The sequence below is a fragment of the Danio rerio genome, chromosome 15 (genome assembly GCF_052040795.2).
Source record: "Danio rerio strain M-AB ecotype USA chromosome 15, GRCz13ab, whole genome shotgun sequence".
Classification (NCBI taxonomy): Eukaryota; Metazoa; Chordata; class Actinopteri; order Cypriniformes; family Danionidae; genus Danio; species Danio rerio.
Window position 1 is genome coordinate 40,501,871 of NC_141035.1, and position 24,983 is coordinate 40,526,853.

At 37.2% G+C, this 24,983-nt stretch overlaps 2 protein-coding genes and 1 long non-coding RNA gene across 3 annotated transcripts; 1 reads left to right on the top strand and 2 right to left on the bottom strand.

Moving 5' to 3' along the window:
* Window positions 1-201: 201 nt before the first annotated feature.
* LOC137487696 (chemerin-like receptor 1) lies at window positions 202-2,344 on the bottom strand. Its single transcript, XM_087284535.1, has 2 exons — window positions 2,068-2,344; window positions 202-1,468 (listed from the first exon to the last, which is right to left on the bottom strand). The coding sequence occupies exons 1-2, from the start codon at window positions 2,069-2,071 to the stop codon at window positions 522-524; spliced, it is 951 nt and encodes a 316-aa protein (XP_087140661.1). The 5' UTR covers window positions 2,072-2,344; the 3' UTR covers window positions 202-521.
* A 3,333-nt stretch (window positions 2,345-5,677) lies between these two features.
* On the top strand, window positions 5,678-16,873 carry LOC147840677 (uncharacterized). The gene is made up of 3 exons (XR_015509783.1): window positions 5,678-5,925; window positions 15,438-15,562; window positions 15,631-16,873. It is a non-coding gene; the product is annotated as an uncharacterized LOC147840677 (long non-coding RNA).
* Window positions 14,704-24,049, bottom strand: LOC137487697 (C3a anaphylatoxin chemotactic receptor-like). Its single transcript, XM_087284536.1, has 2 exons — window positions 21,466-24,049; window positions 14,704-16,305 (listed from the first exon to the last, which is right to left on the bottom strand). The coding sequence occupies exons 1-2, from the start codon at window positions 21,518-21,520 to the stop codon at window positions 15,431-15,433; spliced, it is 930 nt and encodes a 309-aa protein (XP_087140662.1). The 5' UTR covers window positions 21,521-24,049; the 3' UTR covers window positions 14,704-15,430.
* Between the last annotated feature and the right edge of the window lie 934 nt (window positions 24,050-24,983).

Genomic DNA, 24,983 nt, shown 5'->3' on the forward strand with positions numbered 1-24,983 from the left:
AATCTATATACAAACATACAGTTGAAGTCAGAATTATTAGCCCCTCTGAATTATTAGCACCCCTGTTTATTTACACCAGCACCGGACACTTTAAAATGACTTTAATGATTTAGCTGATATCATAGAAAAATCCTTAACTGCTCAGTAATGGTCATCTGATAAATAAAGTGTTAGTGCTGATAACAGACAACAGAAAATGAATTATTTATGTACACAGCAATGCTTTTAATCAAATAAAATAGATGAACAGGTCAACGACACAAACATCAATGAAGACAGACTGAGACTTAAATACACACACTGAACTAAACAATGAAATCAGCCCTAAGTGAATATACAGACACTGAAAACAAGAACACACAACTAAACCAAGCACAAAACTTGGATTTATAAAACTTTAATTTACAAGAGATGTCTTAGACAGAAAATTATGCTGAATACAGATGACAGTTACTGTTTAACTGTGATAAATATATGCAGTATTAACAATGAAGGCAAAACTTTTTCGTTCAAATTTTTTTTTACATTTCTAGCAATTCAAGTGTGATTTGTTCATTTTGTGTCTGTCTCCTTCCTTTAATGTCCAGATGATCTTCAGCAAACGCCGTTACCAGCACCAGCACCAGAGACTGTTTCAGCTTCTTCTTATAATCATCACACATGAACACATAGAGAAATGGGTTCAGACTGCTGTTGAGATTAATCAGGTAGAGAGCAAAAGCAAATAGCACCCAAAATTGATCAGTGAGAGTCCAATTATTATTTTCTGCTCTTACCATCCAAAAATAGCAAACATACTGTGGAAATGAACAGATGAAGAAAGTCAGGATTACAGTTATAATGAGTCTGTATGACCTGAGCTGCTTCCTCTTTTTGAGGCGATTGATTTTTACTCCAATAGCGATGTATGAAGATGCAATGATCAGGAAGGGGATGAGAAAGACCAATATAAATCCATATGTCACAAGAATTGTACCTGTAATCTCAAAAACTTTAAAGTAAGGTAAAATGTAGCCGATGGATGAAACCCAGATGATGATGCAGATGATTCTGGCTTTACGCAGAGTTCTGTTATTTTGAGCCCAAGCGGTCATCCATGTGCACAAACATCGATCCAGACTGATAATTACAAGAGACCAAACGCTAGCAAACACATTTTGTGCTGTTGTGATGAAGAGAAAGTCGCCTGTGAAGACACTGTGCTGATTGCTCACGGTTAAGGAAAAATTTGTGATTGAAAGTAAAAAGAAGATGAAGTCTGCAATCGCCAAATTCAGAAACCAAGTGGAGTTGACAGTCATCTTCATTCTGCAGCCGGCCAGAAATATGACCAGACCATTTCCAATTAGACCCACTACAAAGGTTACAGAGAAAATACAGACAAAAAAAATCTCAAATCCCTTGTCCTCCACAGTGCTCTTGTCTGTTGAGTTTCCAGTCACATTTTTAAGCTCAAAACTGCTGTTTTCTAAACAAAGAAGCACAGAAAGGACTGTCAGTGTGTCATTGTGCTGCAAAATTCAGAACTATTAGCTATTAGAGTATATCCAGCCTGATCTCACGAGAAAACGTAAGTATTTTACGTTTTGTCAGTTTAGTGGCTAATTCGTACGAAATGGTACGATTTTAAAAAGGAGGCGTGGCACCTGACCCCACCCCTAACCCCAACCGTCATTGGGGGATAAGCAAATCGTACTAAATTGTACGAATTAGATCGTACGAATTCATACGAATTAGCCACTAAATGAAAAAGTTACGAATTGCCGTGAGATTGTGTTGGTATATCTGATTATGCTCCTCTCAAACATTTTAATAAAACCTCATTAGAATAAAACCAATAATTAGTCTTTTATATTGAATAACTTTGCATTTGCAGTGTGTGGATTCATTAGAAGCAAATATTTGTATGAAAATACATTTGTTTGAGAAAGTAAATGTGTATCTTGTGCTTAATTATATGGATTATATATTACCTCTGTGCATTGTCTGTGATATAAACAATCTTGTATTTATATTCTGAAAGTTTTTATAAACATATAATATGCATAATAGATATTAATTTCTTACCCATGTTTTGAGGTGTCAATGCTGTGGAAAGAGTCGAGTCTTGATCTTGTTCCGTCTTCTTGCGTGTGCAGACCGATAGTTGGTTTTATACCACAGCAAACCCTGGTACATCCCTATTGACTGCTTAGACTAAATATGGTCATTAGCAAATATCTGCTGTTGGGTAATGCATAATTTAGCATGCCAGTTCTTTAATGTTGCTGACCACTTCAGCACTCTGATTAAGGAGTAGGAGTCAGGAGATATTTTCCACCTCTTACTGGGAGCAAGTCATTTTCTGTGATGAACAATAAGTATAAGTACATAATAAAATGTCAAACGTAAAAAATATTTATGTACTGAAACAATAAATATCCCGTTGCAAACAATAGTGTTTACAGCTCTCTTAAAAGTGCAGTCAGCAGATTAATGTATGCTGGGTGTAAACAGAATATAAATGGACATAAATGACTAAAGCTGCATTATATAAAAGACGTGTGACAGCATAAGGCATAACAAATGTGGAATATATGACACTGAATCATAATCAAACACAAACAAGATGCCAACGATGACATTGGGATTAGTCACGATGCTGATGCTAGAACTTTTACTTTTGTTTTACACAGAAATCAAATTGCGTGGCCGATCTTGGGCCATTAACAACATACATACAGATCAAACATACAAGGGTAATTATAAACATGCCGTCAAGGAACAAACTTACTTGCCAATAACAGATTACTTTACCCGCACCTCACAATGCCTCACGGATGGAAACTGCGTCTCACTCAGAAGACTCAACATATACCACTTCTCATATTTAGGCTGTTTCTCCATACGCATTCTTCAGTGGTCTTGCATCCTCGTGTTCTAGTGTAATGTCATCATCAGCTGCCAAAGTTCAGTTCCAATCAGGCCCGGCCCTGTACATTTGGGGTCTCTAAGCAGAATAATTTTGGGGCCCTACCTTGATCTAAATAGCGGAGTATTGCTATTGAAATCCGGCCCACAATGATTTTATTGCTTATTAAATGCAATCAATAAAACAGAAAAGTTAAGCTTGATTTCTTCTACTTAACTTTCTGAATGACTTGTACATTTTAAAACAGCGCTGCTTTTGTCAACTAGCAGCTTCAAAAATGAAGACTTAAACAATCTTTTATAAAGGGAACAGTGATTCCTGCTTTGCGCAATTCTTCAACTACGGACACTTTTAGCCTTGTGTAGTTGAGCAAAAAGTACTTGTTCACAATTAATGTAGCATAGCCTCATAAGATTAAACAATTTGCCTAGTTTCAAGTTCTGTAAGAGGACAAACTTAGATATGAAGATAAATTGTCAATATTTTACATTTTTGCCATCGTGAACTGAACAAATGTCATTTCCACCACATCTCAATACACATCTTTTATTTCAAAATGAAATAAATTTTGGCAGTCAAACATTGTCTGAGATCATTTTTGTGTCTAGTTTAACCAATCTTTACACTTATCTTATACAATAATCATACATTTGTCAATGAAATAAATAAGTCCCTCAGGACCGAATGCTGAATTGTACACCTGACACACTCTAAAATTGAATATTAATTTGGTTACGAGCTTATTAGAAAATAAATACATTGAATTTGTATATTAAACAGAGCATGATCTCATATATTGTAAATACATTTTTAATGTTTGATAAGAACTTTTGAAATATTTTTAAAAAATTTGTGTGGTGATGGAAATGACAAAGCAGTGGTGGAAATGACAGGGTGTGGTGGAAATGACAATGAATCAGTGTTGATTACGGATGTAACGGTATTGTAAATCCCGTCATACCGCAATATTAATTTTTTTCGATATTACCGAAGTCGCATGACTCGGTAAAACTATAGGTCTTCTGAGAAAATTTGCTCAGGCGAATGAAGCGAACGGGAGGTAGCGAAAACTACAATTCCCATCATCCCTTGCGGTCTGTTGTCGCTACAGATCCAGTAATGCGGAAATGGAGTGTGCTGCTAGAAGCGGGGATCAAAAAGAGCTGTAAGCCCCGTTTACACTAGTGCGTTTTAGTTTTAAAACGGCGTTGTAGAATGAAAACGATCCGCGTCCACACTCGCGTTTTACCCAGCGTTTCTGAACAGCTCTCCGTCCAGACCAAAACGCTGAAAACGCACATCACGTGACCACAGACACTCTCGGGCAAGCGCTCCAGCATTTTTACCCAGATGAGAGCTCTGCTTGTCGGACTGCTTATCAAGCATCTCCCGCTGGATCTAATCTCACTATATTTGCTAAACGTGATATTTCATTCATGTTGTTGTCTTTATCTAACGACATAGGCCAATTCCCTGACTTTGGTCATTGGAATCTATTAAGTTACTTGTTCACGGGTAACATGTTTTGGTTAAGCGCAAAGATAAGTTAATGATTAATCCAGGTACATTGACTGATCGCTTGCCTTTATTTCCTACAATGTATAAACTTATTGTATGTTATACTTTTATAATTGTCGATTATTAAAACTGATACTCAGCAAAAGAGAGGGTGTGTTTCGTATTTTCACTGAAATTGAAAGGAGGCAGTTGTTATCGGCTCCGTTTTGTTATAAATATCCACACAGTGAAGATGACGCTCATATATGCAGCACGGCGCCTCAACATTTCTGCTGTCTGTTAAGTTTTCTAATATTAAAAAGGAAATATGCAGTTCCTTAAATCATGTTTACATTTTATTGTTGAGAAAGTGAAACAACGTAGCCAAGGTGATGTGAATGAAGTTATAAAGTACACTGTTCCCTTTGAAGATTTATGCGTGTCCTCGGTATGTTTTCCATATCAAACTGAGAAGGGGGAGACTGCAGCCTTGATCAAACTTGCGAAGTCTGAACTTACAAGAAGAGGATGCGAGACTGAACTGTGTGTGTTAGGCTACTTAATATTCAGGAAAAGCCCCAATCAGATAGGCGAACGTTTGCAGCCCCGCCTCCGTTTACAGATGTCTCCGTCTTTCCCCATCCACACTGAGACGAAGCAGCAGCGTTTCAGAATGAAAACGGCCTCTCCAGCGTTTTCGAAACGCTCCGTTTTCGGCGCTCGAGAAATAAGTCATATAAGTCATATCTCTCTTGTCCCAGAAACCTCAGTCCCAAATGAGAGGGTTTTTTTTCTGTTGCAGGGGACAATGTAAATGCCCAGAGATCCCAGCTTTTACCAGATTATATTTATATGATAATTTTCCTTTAAACCCATCTCTATCTAAGTGAGTGAGTGATTAAATGTTGAATGTGATGAGTTTTCAACAATACTAAATTAAAAACTTTATTTTTTTTACATGGTTTAATATTTTTTTTGTTATTAAAATTGAAGTTCCTGTTTCAAAGCTTACAGATAGATGGCTAATTTGTATGTCATTGACACTTTTGGCACTTTTTTGGAGTATTTTCATAAGTTTTGTTTTTTCCTGTAAATGATTCAATAAATACCGTACCGTGACATTCATACCGAGGTATTACCGTACCGTGAAATTCTGATACCGTTACATCCCTAGTGTTGATGTAGAAAAACCTTAGATATTTATTAAAATAAAATATTAAACTCTTAAACTCACATTTATTAAACTCAATTTATAAAATTACTAAGCATAACCACACGTTTTGCATGTGTAAAGCTGACATTTATCTTAAAAACTAATTTGTCTAACAGACGAATAGTAACAGTGTATACTATAAATAACTGATTATTATTCAAATCTTATATAAATGATAAAATAAAAATACACATCTACAGGGGTTAGGTGGGCAACCCTGTTCCTGAAGAGCCACATTCCTGCAGATTTCAGTGGCAACATCGAGTGTCTGCTGGACAGTCCTTTGCTGACACGGAAGTTACAGGTACAGCCTCAATTTCACTGCGATTGAGAAAATGAAGGTAAACACCATTTCTCTCACTGTTGCCCTTTGACTTGTGAAGGTGACATTTCCTCTCCTCTCGGCTGTAATAGCTTTATTCGTGGATCCATAGCATAGCGAGTTTTTCTCCGTGTTTATCATTGATCAGCTGTGATCGCCTCTAAACTTTATCAGTGTCACTCATTGGCGAACAGCGCCAGCCGTTAGAACCAATCGCAGCCCTTTCCGTCGAGCGCAGTTTATGCATTGAGACATTATGGAAGACCGTTGGGGCCAATTGTATGTTACGAACTCTTTAAAAAAAAAAAAAAAACTGCGAAGAAACACGACACAGAGGAACATTAACACCTCACTGCCAACTAGCTTTTTGGAAGTGCAATTGCAGAGCAACTGAATTCACTCGATAAAGCGAGCAGGACATTCACTTTTGTTTATTTGCTTTAAATTCTCATGTTGTTATGTACATGCTCAAGTTTTTTAGAGTACAGTTCCGACTGTTTGTATTAAATGACAACTTGTATTACAAATAATACATATAAATAAGTCTATGCATACTTTTTCTTGTGCTATGAAGTAAAATATAATCGTCTATGGAAAGCATCGTGAATGCACCCTGACATACCATAGTATCGGGTTGAACCAATTCGATGGCATAATCGTAAATATGCTGTTTCAATGAACCAAGCTGTTACAGGTACATAGTCAGCCTAACATGTAAGTCCAATACATACATTTTAAGTTTCAAATGTTTCCTTTCATTTCAAGTAATAATCATCCTGTGTTGTCTTTGCAGCTACTGGTGGTGGTCCAGTTGGATTTTATGGCACTTCGCATGACATGACATCTCGGCTTACCAGTTTCTATGGTTAATCGGGTTCTTGCATATAGCTAGGTCTATTGCGGCCTCTGTAATCTTGGCATATCATTGCCTTTCATCTGCACTTTAATGTGACCCTTTATAGTAGCACTTTTTCATGGACATAACTGTTCAATATTGCAATTTTGGTATCATCACAATTTAACCTTACCTTACAAAAACATAATTCAATTAATTTATGTATCATCGTATATAATTTGATTAAGCGCTTCAAATGATCACTAGGTGCTACAAACTGAATATTGTTTACAACTTTATTACCTGTTACTCAAAGCAAATGAAGGTTCTGTTCACTAAAGTAGACGTGTGCGCGTCTATCATTAAGTTGCGTATGCGCCCGCACAGTCAGCAGCTCACGTCACGTATGATTTCCCGGCCGCGAATACAAAAATGACATTTTTTTTGATGAATCTTACCTTTTATAAATGCAGTATGTGACTTTTTTAACATAATTTTACAAGTTCACACTTGCATTCGTTTAAGTATAACGAAGCTCGAGCTCGAGGAGACACCCCAACTCGAGTTATTCCCCTTATCAGGAAACAAAGAGCAGTTGGGATCCGAGCGAAGTATCTAGCCCGGCCCCAGAACGCTCCCCAAAAAACGCTATTTGGTTACAGGACAGCAGCCAGACAATGTGCAAGCCCCCCAAAATTTGCTGATCTTAAAAATATGGAGGGGTGCTGTTGAGTTATAAGGTATGTGTTTCGGGAGGAAGCATTTGCTGTGTTGATAGTGATAGTGAATTTCTCCAGCAAGAGTGTCTGCTCCCACGGGAGACGGGCGTCTTCCGTAAGGGCGGTCACTGCATTAGCAATGGTGTGTGTTAAAGTATGCATCCCGAAATAGCTGTCACTGTGCTGACAGTGGTGTATGATGAGGTATGCGTCTCTCATAGGAGTGGTCACTGCGCTTGCAGTGGTGTATAATAATACGGTGTACGTCTCCCGTAGGAGCAGTCACTGCACTTGCAGTGATGCATAATTATGAGGTGTACGTCTCCCGTAGGAGCGGTCACTGTACTAACAGTGGTGCATAATAATAAGGTGTGTGTCTCCTGTATGAGGTATGAGTGGTCACTGCCCTAGCGGCTGTGTGTAATGAGATGTGCGTCTCCTGTCGGAGCAGTCACTGCACTTGCAGTGGTGCATAATTATGAGGTGTACGTCTCCCGTAGAAGCGGTCACTGTACTAACAGTGTTGCATAATAATAAGGTGTGTATCTCCTGTATGTGGTATGAGTGGTCACTGCCCTAGCGGCAGTGTGTAATAAGGTGTGCGTCTCCCGTAGGAGCAGTCACTGCACTTGCAGTGGTGCATAATTATGAGGTGTACGTCTCCCATAGGAGCGGTCACTGCACTTGCAGTGGTGCATAATTATAAGGTTGTGTAGAGGTAAGCGTGATCGAACACCCAATAAGGGGGGAGAGCATGTTAGGAGCCCGGTGGCTAATCATCAGGTCAATCAGAAATGATAAATAACACCTATCTTTCTAGTGATTGGGCCGGAGAGACTCCCTTCTTAAGGAGAACGGGAGGAGCAGTCGAGAGAAGAGAGAGCACACACACACACACAGACACAGCCTGCAAGTGGTGTGCATAAATATGATAAAGTATATTGCTTACCTGATATCACCGACCCTGTCTTCTTCTTCCCACACAACAACGAACATTACTACAAAGGTGTACGTCTCCCGTAGGAGCAGTCACTGCGCTTGCAGTGGTGCATAATTATGAGGTGTACGTCTCCCGTAGGAGCGGTCACTGTGCTTGCAGTGGTGCATAATAATAAGGTGTGTGTCTCCTGTATGAGGTATGAGTGGTCGCTGCCCTAGCGGCAGTGTGTAATAAGGTGTGCGTCTCCCGTAGGAGCAGTCACTGCGCATGCAGTGGTGCATAATTATGAGGTGTACGTCTCCCGTAGGAGCGGTCACTGCATTAGCAGTGGTGCATAATAAGATGTGCGTCTCCCGTAGGAGTGGTCACTGCACTAGCAGTAGTGTGTAATCAAGTGTGTGTCTCCCGTAGGAGCGTTCACTGCACTTGGAGTGGTGCATAATAAGGTGTACGTCTCCAGTGGGAGCTGTCATTACACTTGTAGTGGTGCATAATAAGGTGGGCTTCCCCCGTGGGAGCGGTCGCTGCACTAGCAGTGGTGCGTGATGAGGTGTACGTCTTCAGTGGGAGCTGTCACTGCACTTGCAGTGGCACATAATAGTAAGGTGTGCTTCTCCCATAGGAGCAGTCACTGCGGTTGAAGTGGTGCAAAATAATAGGGTGTGTCTCCCATATGAGGAGTCTCTTGTAGGAGCGGTCACTGCGCTTGCAGTGGTGCATAATATTAATGTTTGCGTCCCCCGTAGGAGCGGTCACTGCGCTAGCAGTGGTGCATGATAATAAGGTGTGTGTCTCCTGTAGGAGAGGTCACTGCACTAGCAGTAGTATAATTTAAGGTGTGCATCTCCCATAGAATAGGTCACTGCGCTTGCAGTAGTGCATAATGATAAGGAGTGTGACTCCGGTAGAAGCGGTAACTACGCTTGCAATAGTACAAAATGATAAGGTGTGCGACTCCTGTAGGAGCCGTCACTGCGCTTGCAATAATACAAAATGATAAGGTGTGCGACTCCTGTAGGAGCAGTCACTGCGCTTGCAATAATACAAAATGATAAGGTGTGTGACTCCTGTAGGAGTGGTAACTGCACTTGCAGTGGTGCATGATAAATAAGGTGTGCGTCTTCAGTGAGAGCGGTCACTGCGCTAGCAGTGGTGCATAATAATAATAATGTGTACGTCTAGAGTGGAAGCAGCCACTGTGCTTGCGGTAGTATGTAATAGGGTGTGCGTCCCCAGTTAGAGCGGTCGCTGTGCAGCAGCAACATTATAATAGAACTCCTTGAAGGGGTTAATGACCAGGATTAGGAAAGGTTTAGGGGTTGAAATACTAAAAATGGGGGCAATGATGGCGCATTTCCACTGACTTTTCAGTTTAATTTCTGTGGAAAATGTAATTGATAGTATTAAAGGAACTTAAGGTAGTGCGAGGAGCATTGAGTAGTAGCCGAAAGTTTGAATGGAGTTCCGTGGTTTATATTGAGTGCAATTACGACTTGAATCGCTGTGAAAATAGATGGGGTAAGCTAGTCATGGGATTCTGGATGATTTCTGAGCTGAAGTTGCTAATTGCTTGGTGTTATTATTAGTTCATAATTACTTATCAAATTTATTTAATTAAGCGATTTATTTTATATACGCGTGTTGTCTATGTAAACATTAATAACCTATTTAAGTTTATACATGTTAGGTACCTAGACGATGAATCTAAGGAATATAGTCTATACGTGGCCCGGGATCACAGGTAGAAGCGAAAGAGAAGAGTGGAGGGGCTGCCGGCGTTAGTGACGACAGTGGAGGCGGCCTCACGCTGGAACTTGCGTTGGGGCCTGAAAGAAAGTTAGGGACTTGAGCCGTTTGCGGAGGCATGATCGCGCTACTGATGGCCCTAGGATCACAGGTGGGAGGAAAAGAGAAGAGGGGCTGCTGGCGTTAGTGACGTCAGCGGAGGCAGCCTCGCGCTGGCACTTACGACGGGGCCTGACAGAAGGTTGGGGATTAGAGCCGTTCGCGGAGGCATGGTCGGGCTACTGATGACTCTAGGATCACGGGTGGAAGGAAAAGGGAAGAGAGGAAAGCTACTGGTGCTATTGACATCAGCGGAGGTGGCCTCACGCTGGAACTTGCGTCAGGGCCTGAAGAAAGTTGGGGGCTAGAGCCGATTGCGGAGGCATGCTCACGCTACTGATAGCCCTAGGATCACAGGTGGAAGGAAAAGAGAATAGAGAAGGGGCTGCCGGCGTTGGTGACATCAGCGGAGGCGGCCTCACGCTGGAACTTGCATAAGGGCCTGAACAAACCTGGTTAATCTGCAAGCGGCATGAAGGAAGAGTCCGCTTGTTAAGTGGTGACCTGTTGGTGACGTATGTAATACTGTTTCCGGGTCCAAGCCGCCACTCATTTAAGTTGAGAAATTTAATCGTTTATGATCACTTTAAATTCTTATCACACAATAAAGTACATTTTATACAAAATCAGTGTACGCAACCATTGCTTGCTGCATAACAATTACCAAAAACGTAACAATTTATAAAAATGAATCACTTTCTGCCTGTCAGATATGAGGTGTGGACGTATGTATTGTTATAGTGATTTCAAAAGTAATAAATCTTAAACTTTTCAAGTAAAAAGTTCCTAAAAGTTCCTAAGAGTTACAGCAGCCCAAAAGAAAAATATATTAAGAGGTTCAGGGCTGTGAGCAAACACTTTTGTCCATGATGGTGACTTTAGTCTATGTGGCCCACATGTTTTAAGATAACTGAGCCACATTTATTTGGGCCGCTATAGGCTCACAGCCACATTAGCAAGAGTTAACAGTGCCAAATATTTGCCAAAAGCGGCCCACATTTGCAATAGTATCTGGATGCAGCCTTTATGATGCAAGCTGAGATTGCATCACTCAGGGATGCAATGTCAGACACAATGCACTCAATGGAGCTAGTGACGTCACTGTGACGGGTAGCGTTAGGGGTGGGGTTAGGTGAGCCTTTTAAAAAGCATTGGATGCAGTACAGATTCCACTGCACCAGGTCTGCATCCAGACCCCTTTCCACATTTGCCATATCTTGTCTGGGCCACTATAGGCTCAAATCCACATTAGCCATAGCTTACTGTGCTGAATATTCGCCATAAGTGGCCGACATTTGTTTTAAGATAACTGGGCCACATTTTCCATATCTTCTCTGGGCCACTATAGGCCAACAGCTGCATTATCCAGAGCTTATTGTGCCGACTATTTGCCAAAAGTGGCACACATATGTCTTCAGATAACTGAGCCACATTTGCACTTACACGTGTGAGCCACTTTAGGTTTAGACCCAGATTACCCTTAAATGACTATAGCTGCGTCCCAAATGGCACACTATACACTTATGCACTATGTACTTATGCACTTACACACTCAACAGTATAGTATATGTATGTAGAGTCATCCCAAATGGCACACTAATGTTTTTTTAATAAACGGAAATTCAAACCGTTTCCCTAATGACGTTTGACAGTCGCAAAATCAGTGAAATAAACGACCGAATTATCAAATAATACCTGCCTTTAGTATAACTGCATTCACCATCAGAAGGCGCTATAATCACTCTCATAGGAGAATTTTGCTTTCACCATCCAAAATAAATAGTTATTCAACATTTGCTAAATATTTAAGTAGACCGGCGGTCGTTGAGTGCATGAAGTGTCTATCTTTACACACTTCATTTTATCTGCTGAATGAGTGTATCATCCGGATAAGTAAAGTGCACTTAATATTTTTAGAGTTTTCAGTGTAAATGCACTACTTACAGTATCTATACTACAAAATGGCGTAGAATAGTGCATAAGTATGCGATTTGGGATGCAGCTTATGCCACATTTTGCCAACTGTGGTGCACATTTGTCCTCCATCATTTGGGACAAATTCATCATTTTCCACACGGGCCACATTAGGCTCACAATAGCCGCGTTTCCACTATCGCGCCTAAAGCGAGCGAGCCAGGGTGAGCCAAGGCCAGTGGGGTTTCCACTGTCACTTCCGGGGCCTAATCGGGCCAAAGCGGGGCTTTCTTGGGGCCAGCGGCCGGCCTTTTTCGGCCCGCCGAATACCTTGGACCAAGGAGGGCCAGCTGGGGCTTCGGGGTGGAGTGAAATGAGAGGCGGGCAGTTTTCTGATCGCACATGAGTACATGCACCAAATAAATAAAGAAATAAGGGAAAGAAAACATCTAGCCTTATAGTCTGGGGTCTTTTTGCGTATGATCACCCTTATGTTTCCCTTTTAAATGTAAGGCTGCTGCATAAAATAATAAAGTAGTTTTAATTTATAGTGACGTTTTTTGCTGCGTCCTCCTTTATGTTTCAATAACGCATAATAATCTTTACACCATATTAAAGACACAGCAGACAGTAAAGGTTTTCGAGGGTTTTTGTCAAGTTTAAAATGTTTGTTTTTGCGCGTTTAGATGCCTGTATGTGTGTGTGAGACCGGGCAAAAGCGCTCCTTCACAGCTCTGTTATGCCGCGAGCGGCTTTTTCTTTATTTATTTTGGAGATAATACACAATATAAATACAACAGAAAGACATAAAACTTAACAAATTACGTGCCCACTTTCGTAGACTTTAAACAATATATTGTCATATCTTGATAAAATAGCCTAAGCTACATTGAAATATAATTTAAAGAATTACAAATATCGGATATACATTTAAAATTACATTAAATAAATTAATCAATATTAAATAAACAAAAGATAGCTATAACAATGTAGGTAGCCTATATATAATACATAAATCAAACCGTTTGAAAGCCACATATAGCCTACAGTAACTTTCATTTTACAAAGACCTGTCTGAAAAAAAAAGATTTTCGATATTTTCTAAAAACTAAACACCGGAGAAGGATTAAAATATTTATATAAAGTAAATATTTATAAAGTATTTGGATACGATGATATTAATCTAATCGTGCAAACAGAGCATTATTTCGGTGAGTGAAAGCAGAATCTAGCCTACCTTTTTTTCTGTCACTCAGTCAGTCCTGCGCATCGCTCGCTGCTTTAAACGCATCAAGGGAAAGTCCAAACACAAAATGTGTTCTATATCCTCAAACAACTGTTTATGTTTTAATATGACGTGGTTAAATTTATAAATGAAACTTTAAATGAAGAGCTTTAGTGAATATCTGCCGAGCGCAACAAATATGGCTATATTTTATTAAGCTACTCGCTCTTGTGCTGAAACACTTAACACGACTTCTATCAAAACGAGGATGTTATAAAATACATGCCATATCGAGTTATAAAGGAGAATTACTGTGGCTTTATATTATGGATGTGTGCGCTCTCTGTGTTGGGTCCCTGCGTTAGTGGTGAGAGCACTCGATGCACAATGTCAACAGTCGGTCGGCGAGTAACCAATAAATGTAATGAATGGAAATACACAGGTCTGTGCGTATAGACATTTCATGTACTGCTGTACAGTAACGCGTTGTTTGTTTGTTTCGGTTGTCTTCATTTTAATGGTTTCATTTCGTGATGATTCTATGGTGTGCTTTATCTGTCTGTCCTCATTCCTGCTGAAGTGGGCGGGTTGTGTGACGTTTGATTCGGGGACGTTCTGGGGGCGGTGTTTGCGTGACGCGCTGTGAGCTACTAGCCTGACAGTGGAAAAGCGACATGATTTCAGCCTCATTTCTCAACCTTCCGGGCTATTGGATTAAAGCCCTGGCTCGCACTGGCCCGATAGTGGAAATGCGGATATTCAGATTATTTTTTTGCCATGGGTGCCAAATCTTAAATGCTTAAATGGCCCATATATGAATTTGAGTCTTTGGCCCCCTTTGCCACTGTACAGGTGGGCCACTTTAGGCTCAGGTTGATTTTGTCTGGGCTGAATACCACCAGGCTTGCAATTTGGGTAAGCTAAATTGGCCATAGTGTATGTGTCTGAATGCAAGAATGTTTGGGGGTGGAAGGGCATCCGCTGCGTAAAATATACGCTGGAAAAGTTGGCGGTTCATTATGCTGTGGCTACCCCTAATTTAAAGCCGAAAATAAAATAAATGAATGAACATTTCAGGTCTCTTCAACCCTTTCGGTACCTGCATCGATTTTCAGGTCATAATTTTTCGGTTCTGGGTCATTTCACCAATTTTAAAGGCTGTTGTCCATGATTATGGACTTTTGTCATCGAATCAAACAGCAGTAAAGCTCTGTCTGTTGTGATTTGAGAAATATCCACAAAGGTGAAAAGAAGCACTTTCTTCCAAAGACAGAAGTAAGCAACCTTTTCAATGATTTTATTCACATTTATTGACATGTTTGCCAAAATATCATAGATAATATAGAAAAAAGATGCACAGCATGTACTAATAAATGTTCAAATCGATTGTAGGAGATAGGCGATATCTAACTCCTTACCTGTTTAACAAATGTTCATCCGAAAAAATAAAGTGTTAAAGTGTTAATGCTGATAACAGGCAATAAAAATAAATGATGTACACAGCAATGCTTTTAATCTAATAAAATAGATGAACAGGTCAACGACACAAACATCAATGAAGACAGTCTGAGACTTGAATACACACACTGAACTAAACAATGAAATCAGCCCTAAGTGAATATACAGACACTGAAAACAAGAACACACAACTAAACCAAGTGCAATCCACCGGTCCTACGCTACCCAACCCGCTCTGAGCTGTGATTGAACTAGTGGTTCTTTGCATTGAAGGTGGTTGCTCTAACAAGGAGACTAAAGACTTTGGGCTCTAAAGTTGAGCTCAGAGGAGTGAGGTTTGCCTGCACAGCAATTCACTAGCTGGCCTTCATTACACAAGCACAAAATAATATATTTATACATATTTAATTTACAAATTATGTCTTGGAAAATTATAATAGCAAAATTGGCAGTATTATATTATATGCTGTAGTGTAAATGGTCGCAAACATTTCTATCAATTCAAGTGTGATTTTCTTTGCCTGTAAATCCTTTTGTTTCTGTCTCATTTCTTAACAGCCCAGAGGATCTTCAGCAAAAGTCGTCTCCAGCACCAGCACCAGAGACTGTTTCAGCTTCTTCTTATATTCGTCACACATGAACACATAGAGAAATGGGTTCAGACAGCTGTTGAGATAAATCAGGTACATACTAAAAATAAGTGGCATTGAAATTTGTTTAGTGTCTCTCAAATTACTATTATTTTTTGCAGTTATAAAAAAACAGCAAACATGGAATGGAAATGAACAGATGAAGAAAGTCAGGATTACAGTTATAATGAGTCTGTATGACCTGAGCTGCTTCCTCGTTTTGAGGCGTTTGATTTTTACTCCAATAGCGATGTATGAAGACACAATGATCAGGAAGGGGATGAGAAAAGCCCCTATGAATCCATATGTGACAAGAATTGTATCTGCAATCTCAAAACCTTCGAAAAAAGGTAAAATGTAGCCGATGGATGAAACCCAGACGATCGTGCAGATGATTCTGGCTTTACTCAGAGTTCGGTTATTTTGAGCCCAAACAGCCATCCATGTGCACAGACATCGATCCAGACTGATGACTACAAGAAACAAAATGCTAGCAAACAGATTTAGAGATGTTGTGATGGAGAAAAAATAGGCTGTGAAGACATTGTGCCAGTCGATCAACTTTAAGCAAACACCTGTGATTGAAGATAAAATGAAGATGAAGTCGGCAATCGCCAAATTCAGAAACCAAATGGAGTTGACAGTCGTCTTCATTCTGCAGGCGGTCAGAAATATGACCAGACCATTTCCAATGAGACCCACTACAAAGGTGGCAAAGAAAATGCAGGCAAGAAAGATTATAAACCACATGTCTGTTGAGACTCCAGTCACATTTTCAGGTCCAAAACTGCTGATTCCTAAACAAAGAAGCACAATAAGGACTGTCAGTGTGTCATTGTGCTGCAAAAGCTTTTTTTTTCATAAGATCACACTTATACTTAATGTTTAAGCAAATATTAAGCATATTTGTCATATTTTTTTGTATGAGAACAGATTTAAGAGTGAGGGATTGCGCACTTACAGTTATCTTCATGGGGACTTTGTAAATTAACAAATTTTTGTATTTTGTGATTCATTTTTTTTGTTATTATTTTTTAATGCAATTTAATTGAAAAGTGTGACCTTGATCTTTCCTCCAACAACTTTTAATGTTGAAAAGTTTCAAAAACCCAACCCAAGACTCAAGGTTCTATATAGAACCCTGAGGTTTTATATTGTTCAATACAAAGTTTTTGACTAAATTTTTGTCATTTTTAAAAATGTATTTATAAGTTCAAAATAAGAAAATGACTGCAATGATATAGAAACATAATCAATGTATGATTCAAGTTGTTTTATGCAAGTTTGTACATTGACACTGTAAGGTTCCCCAGGTGAAAAAAAAAAAAAAAATTAAATGCAATTAAAATATACTTTAATACCCGCAAATGCATTTTTAGTACATTGTTTTTTTTTGTGTTAAATAAAAGTTTGATGGTTTTACACTATAAATATAATAATTAAAAGTATGTTTATACTTCAGTAGGACTTTCGTACACTTGACAAAAGTATACCAAATACCAGTAATACTTAAATAAATTTTTAGTGTACTACAATAAAGTACACTAAAGAAAAAACATCCAAAAGAGTTTTTTAGTGTGTTTTTCAAAAGTGTTTTAAATGCTTTAAACATTAGTTGATATTTAGTACACTGTTTACATACTAATCCTAAGTTTAAAATAAGTTAATATATAAAAAATCTATTAGTAATGTATTGTAGTAGAAGTACATTTTCCCAAAACTTGTACTTAAGTACACTTAATGTGAATGCAATATTATCACTAACACTTAAAATGATTTTGAATGTGGTAATTTTAAGTTTATATTAAATTAAGGTAAAAAAAGTGCACTAAAATGCACTTTATTTAAGTATACTTAGTACACTTAATACCATCTAAGTGTACTCAACTGTGCTATTTTGAGACACCCTGAAATTGAACTAAAATGTGCTTTTAACATACTATATCTGTATTTTAAATATATATTTAGTTACAACTAGAAATACAATTGAACCCTAATTATAAACATTTAAATATATTTATGACTAATTGAAAGTATAATAGTAATATATTAAAAGAATATACAAATTGTAAAAAAGTGTGCTAAATACTGTTTTAAAAGTGCTCGATTTTCCCAAACTAATTTTGTATTTAATGTACTAAAATTAGTATTAAGTACATTTTAAGATAAGCTTAAGTACATCTAAGTGTAACTGTGCTATTATGAGACACCATGAAGCTGATCTAAAATGTGCTTTAACATACTAAACATTTATTTAAAGAATATATTTTGAAGGGATTCTGTGGGTACAAAGAAAACACTTTAATCTTTTTGTGCAATAAACCACAAGTCCAAAAATACCTTATGGGAGGGAACAAAAACTTAGCAAAAACTGAGAACACAAAAATATAAATAAGATGCAACATTACAGCACATACATGAAATGTAAAGACATTTTGGGAAAATGTACTTCTACTACAATACATTACTAATAGATTTTTAATAAAATCAATTTAATATAAACTTAAAATTACCACACTCAAAATCTATTTAAGTGTTAGTGATAATAATGCATTCACATTAAGTGTACTTAAGTACAACTTTTGGGAAAATGTACTTCTACTACATTACTAATAGATTTTTTATATATTAACTTATTTTAAACTTAGGATTAGTTTGTAAACAGTGTACTAAAAATCAACTAATGTAAAGCATTTAAAGCACACTTTTGAAAAACACACTAATTGTCACGATAACTTCATTCACAATAATCTTGGACTACAATTCCGCCATTTCTGGACTACATTTTCATACATGCACTCCGCTCACACTCACACATGCTTTCTCATCTAGACTGATTACTCGCACCACCTGAGGATTGTCAGAGACTGATTGCACACACTATTTAAGCAACACACTCACTCATTCACATTGCCGAGTCTTGTTAACTGTAAAGTAACACTACAATGCATTTCTTAGTCTTGTTTTCCGTGTTTTGACCCTAGCCTTGTTAACCCGTGTGTCTCAGTCTGCCGCCTGCCTTCTGACCACTCGCCTGATCCTTTGACTACGATTTTGGATTTCCCTTGTATGTCTGTTTGCACCTGTATTGACCATTGCTTGCCTGACCACTGATTAAACCTGCACGTGGAACCTATCTCTGTTGTTTGTGTCATTTCTCAGGTTACACTAATAAAACTGTTTTGGATGTTTTTTCTGTAGTGTACTTTATTGTTCTAAATAGAAAACGTCATTATTAGCCTGTACAGTCAAAGTATACTTGAGTTATGCCATTGTGTTAGTCAAAGTTTTAAGAACATCTTTTAATGTGCCTAAACGAATAGGGCATAGGGGAATAACTGGGAATAGAACACAGCTAGGAATGCTCCAGTTACAAAAATAATACTCTTTCCTCGAGGGAGGGAACAGAAATGCTATGTGGAAACTTACACTATGGGGATTTCATCATAGTGGAAGTTTCCACATATTTGAATTCCCCTCCTGAAGGGGAACTATGCTTCTAACTACAGCTCCAGAGGTGTAGTTGCCAGCATACAAGTTTGCGATGCAGTTTGCGAATGTTCCTGGAAACGATGGATTTGGAAAACGCCAAATCAACTAACTATGTTAGTAATGACAAAACTTGCAACACAACTTAGTTGGCTAACGATGGTTTTCAAAAACACAACCCAGGATGACCAATGGACCATGGTTCAGTTAATACTAAAAACAGGTTTTTAAAGTCAGCCAATACAAATTTTACCAAGGACACACACACACACACACACACACACACACACACACACACACACACACACACACACACCTATAAACTAAAAACGACTAGGTAAACACACTTAGTTTTTGTTGAATATTTAACTTGTACACTTATAGTTTTAATTTACAGAATTATTAAACCCCCTCATAATTTTTTTCTTTTGTAAATATTTCTCAAATGATGTTTAACAAAACAAGGAAATTTTCACTGTAATTCTGATAATATTCTTTCTTCTGGAGAAAGTCTTATTTGTTTTTTTCGGCTAGAATAAAAGCAGTTATAAATTTTTAAAAAAACATTTTAAGGTCAACATTATTAGCCGCTTTAAGCTAGATTTTTTTAATAGTCTACAGAACAAACCATGATTATACAATAACTTTCCTAATTACCCTAACCTGCCTGGTTAAGCCTTTTAAATGTCACTTTAAGCTGTATAGAAGTGTCTTAAAAATTATCTAAAATATTATTATCATGGCAAAGATAAAACAAATCAGTGATTAGAGATAAGTTATGAAAACTATTAGGTTAAGAAATGTGGTGAAGAATTCTTTTCTCCGTTAAACAGAAATTGGGGGGAAAATAAACAGGGGTTAATAATTCAGGGGGGCTAATAATTTTGACTTCAACTGTATATAGTGTTCAGCATATAAAAGTACACCCCACTGGAGCTTATCTAACAAAATAACTTACGATAACAGTCCAGAAACTAGTACATCCAAAGTTATGTTATAGAAAAATATTAAATACAAAATTTAAAAAAAGGAAAAATCAAGCGAATTTATTAAAAATAAATTAGTTGGAATTTTGAAGGCTGTAACTTATTTTCTTTTTTTGCAATATTTTGCTTTAATTTAATGGTATTATCTTTCAATTGTTAAATATGCTTGGTGACTAAAATATTAGTCTCTTAAGAAGCCTAAACTTTGATATATACTGTAAGTTATGTCAACACATTCAGATATGTTAACTTAATTTAAAATATTAGGTAAGTGATAACTAATTGGCGCAATATTTTATTTGCTGATAATTTGCTTTGAATTTTTTTCAAGCCTTATTGTGTGAGACAGAAAGCAGCAGAATGAAGAGAGAACAATGTCAAACGCACGGTCCCGCACAGACACCCTGATTTAAAAGTATTGTTTGTAAATCTACATAAATGTTTTAAACAGTCTAAAAATTCAATTTGAAAGGATTTAAGATGCTGATTACCATTGAAATGCGCCATCACCGTCTTCTGAAAAGGGTTTATTGTGCTAGTTATGATATATATTTTTAAATTCATTATTTTGCATGAACTGAATTGGGATGTTGGTTTCATTTTATATTTTGGACTCATTTTTCTACTTGAATATTGTTGCAGTTTGGTGAACAAATGATTAAAACACTGTTTTGCACTCATGACAAACTTAGTGTTATTTAGTTTTCTAACCCTTAAACTGTCCCACAAAGAATTTTTTTTTTGGATTGCATTTCTTAATAATTACATAATTTCTAAAATATCAGCCTTTACCAAATGGCTGATATGTCGATTTATGGTGAAAGTACAGTATTAATACATATACTATGAAAATCAGAAAAATACGAAGTGCAAGACCAATTTATTTAATTTATTATTTATTTAAAAACATAATCAAAATAAAACATTTTTGAATACTACATAATCTTTTTTTTTTGGTGTATGCAATAAAATATTTCAGATTTTCATTTAACACCCAATTAAAGTGTAGTTGTGCAACAGGATTAAGTTTGTTTGATTTGTTTGTTTAAAACTGTCAACATACGGTCAACCAATGTGTAATCTACTGTACAGCCAAAAAAACTAATAAAAAATAATTTTGTAAATTACAGGAAGTTCCAGTAATTTTACTTGCCATAATTTAACTTTTTTTTGTTTCCCAGGATTTTTTTTACAGTGTGGAGTATATCCGATTGTGTCATTTTAATAAAACCTCATTAGAATAAAACCAAAAATTTGTCATCTAAATTGAATAACCTTGCATTGGCTGTGCATGGATTCATTATGTAATAAGGACATCTTTGTATGAAGGATCATTTGTTTGAGAAAATAAATGTGTATGTTGTGCTTAATTATATGGATTTTATATTATCTCTGTGCATTGTCTGCATAAATAATCTTGTCTGTATATTCTGAGAGGTTTTTATAAACATATAATATTCATAATAGATAATAATTTCTTACCCATGTTTTGAGATGTTAATGCAGTACAAAGAGTCGAGTGTTGGTCTTGGTCCATCTTCTTGCTTGCACTGACCGATAGTTGGTTTTATACCAGAGTAAACCCATCCCTATTGGCCAATAAGGCTAAATATGGTCATCAGCAGTTGAACCCACACAGGACCTTTCCTGCTAGAATTTTCTGTAGCTCAAACACTGCTCTGGGTGTGTGTGTTCAGTGCTGTGTTTGTGCACTTGGATGGGTTAAATGCAGAGCACAAATTCTGAGGTCTATGGGTCACCACATTTGGCCACATCACAATTTCACCTCACTTTCACTTCCCTAACACTAACATGAAGCAAATAACTTTAAATAAAACATTGAGGTGTTTTTAGGAAATTTTTTAAATAGAAGATACACTGTGACCTTACAAATATTCTTAGGCACACAGTGGAGGATGTTAGTGATGCTCATTAAAGAAATGACTGTGACACCTCTATTGAAATAATATAAGTTTCTAAGTTGTGCACTCATTTGATTATATACTGACGACAAATTCTGAGAATGGGTTAGGTTACCTGGCAGCAAGCTCTCTGCAGCTCTAACATGATCACACACTAAGTAGGGCTGTGCCTGGTTAGTACCTAGATGGGAAAACTTAGTTGCTGCCAGGGGATTCTCATGCCCCTATGTGGTTCCTAAAGCCCCAGTATAGTGATGGGGACTCTAAACCAATGGCCTCAAACTCAGTTCCTAGAGGGCCACAGCTCTGCATAGTTTATCTCCAACCACCTCCAACTCACACCTGCTTAAAAGTCTATAGTAGTCTTGAACACCTTTAATTAGCTGGATCAGCTGTGTTTGATTAGGGTTACAGCAAAACTGATCATCCATGTGGATGCTGCACATTGTTGATAAATGAAGAGATTCCCCCAACATCTTTTAAGTGCTTTGAGTACCCAAATGCGATATAATAATGGAATTATTATTATCATCACCATGTTATTTCATAAGACACTTGATTTTAAATAAAGCTTTGAAGATTTCAGAGGACCCACACACCTGTGAGGATAACTCTTGATCAGTACTTGATTATTTAATAGAGAAATTTTCTTTTTTTTTATGTTCTTTCTGTTATATTGGCTGATGGCATCTATTGGCATCTCTCAATAGATGCAACTACATGTTTTGATGATGGTCAGTGATTGGTCGATTTGGTAGCGGTGATGAGTGGGGGTGGGGCTGAGAGCTGCAAGCCCAATGGAGCGAGTGTTTACAAGTGTGGAGTCCCGAGAAGGAGCTCCAGATGGAAACTTTTTGCTTTTGTTTTGACTTTATGATTAAAGTTGTTGCACCTCTGCCAGTTCCAGGTGTAAACTTCAAATCAGTTTATCTTCATTTCTATAGAGCGTTTACATTGTATATTGTGTCAAAGCAGCTTATTATAAGTTCTAGTAATTGAAACTGTTTTCAGAGTTAAAGTTTAGTTTAGTTCAGTTCAGTGTGGTTTAATTTTCACTGCTGGAAGTCCAAAAACTGAAGAGCAAATCCATCGATACACAGCTCCACAAGTCCCAAACCAAGCAGGTCAGTGGTGACAACGGTGAGGAACAAACTTCACCAATTGATGAAAGTGAAAGAAAAAAAAAAAAAAACTTAAAAGAAACAGCCTCTGTTGGGGCCAAACTTCTAAAAGAAGCTTAACATAGATGAAGAAAAACTATAATTTACAAGATATGGCTTAGACAGATAATTATGCTGAATACAGACTGTTTTAACTGTGATAATTATATACAGTATTAACAATGATCACAAACATTTGAAGATTTTCTAAATTTTTAGCAATTCAATTGTGGTTTTCTTCTCTTGCTCATCCTTTTTTGTCTTTCTCATTTTTAATGTCCAGATGATGTGCCAAAACAGAAACAAACAAGAAACAGACGCTTAGAAGAGATCACGCTACAGACAAAAAAACCCCACACGCCTGCATTAAAGCTTTGTTTATACCTCTGCGTCGAGTAATTGGCATGACTTAAATGTATCTGCCTTGCGCATTGCTTTGCATTTATACTTCTGCGTGCTGTTTGTGTCCCTCTGCAATAGCACAGAAACACTAGTTGGCAGTAGGTTTTTATGTTTCTCTGTATCAAGTTTCTTCGCTAGTGTGTTGTTTTTCTGAACGCTACCTTAATGTAGAAGTACTGTAGCTCGAACTAGCTCATTCAGAAGCGGGAACCAGTGGACGTGCAACAACTTCAATCAAAACAGAACTTTCCATCTGGACCTCTTTCACGAGACTCGACACTTGTGAACACTCACTTAGCTCTCAGTCTCGTCAGCACACCAAGCTGACCAATCACAGTGCTTGCGCTTCGCGTCAATGCAACATGTAGTTACATTTTTGGAGCGGTGCGTGTCAGCATCGGCGACGACCACAGCGAGGGCTATGTGGCTATTTGCAGGCTGTGCTGGAGCATACACGTGGATTTGACACTTAAGCAGGACGGGTGAATTAATATATATATATATATATATATGGGGGGACGGGTGAATATATGTTATTAATTTTTTATTAATCCTCTCTTCACACAATTTATTAGGTTAAATAAATTTTCAGGCTCATAGCCAAAGGGGGGGTTCAGGTGATTTGAAAGACCAAAAGTTGTAATAATAGTATTAAAAAATAAATAAATAAATATATATAAATATATATATATATATATATATATATATATATATATATATATATATATATATATATATATATATATATATATATATATATATATATATATATATTCAAATGGCCAAATTCTGAGGAAAGTTTAATGTGCTGGCCAGTTTTTTATTTACCTATAGGCATAATTTTTTTTAATTTAAAACAAGTTTTAACAGATTTCTAAAAAAATAAAAATGTAATGATGATAATAAATTTGTATTTTAAAAATAAGTATCTCTTTATAATTCTTTATACAAAATTTCCATTAGTTATAAAACTGTAATATAAAACTTACAGTTTAAATGTACATTTGTAAATAAACTAATTTAACTTTAACTTAAAATAGTATGCTAACCAATTTGACAACATGGTAGGAAATATTTTTTGGTATATTAAGAAGTGTGGTTATGATAACCATCCGACAAGCTAATCCAGCAAAAATGTGTTTTTAAAATGTCACTAAAATGCAATATTTATAGCATTCATAATTAAATAGAAAATCAGGCAAATAACTGCAAAAAGGTTCAGTTTTTTCAGAAAAAAAGAACCATCCCTTTCAATAAGCTGGCTACAGGCCTGATAGTGTAATGTTAGAATAAAGTTTATTAACTGATAAAGAGAGAGTTTAATTAAGACTTCCGTTTATTTTAGCCATAGTGCAAACGAAACATCTCATTTATCAGTATTATGCCTATCCACATGCTGTATTTTTTCTGACAAACTGTTTCAACCGAAATTGCACATGCTACTCTGAGAGATTAAAGAACTGGCGGGGATCACATACTTTTACATTTAGCTGTTTATACTGCAGTTAGTTTTCAG

What these genes read in the sequence shown, in the direction of transcription:
- LOC137487697 (XM_087284536.1), bottom strand. Translation starts at nt 21,520, where the DNA reads ATGGACCAAGACCAACACTCGACTCTTTGTACTGCATTAACATCTCAA. An exon ending in ATTAACATCTCAAAACATGG is followed by an intron (nt 16,306 to 21,465) that starts GTAAGAAATTAT and finishes TTCTTTGTTTAG; the next exon opens with GAATCAGCAGTTTTGGACCT.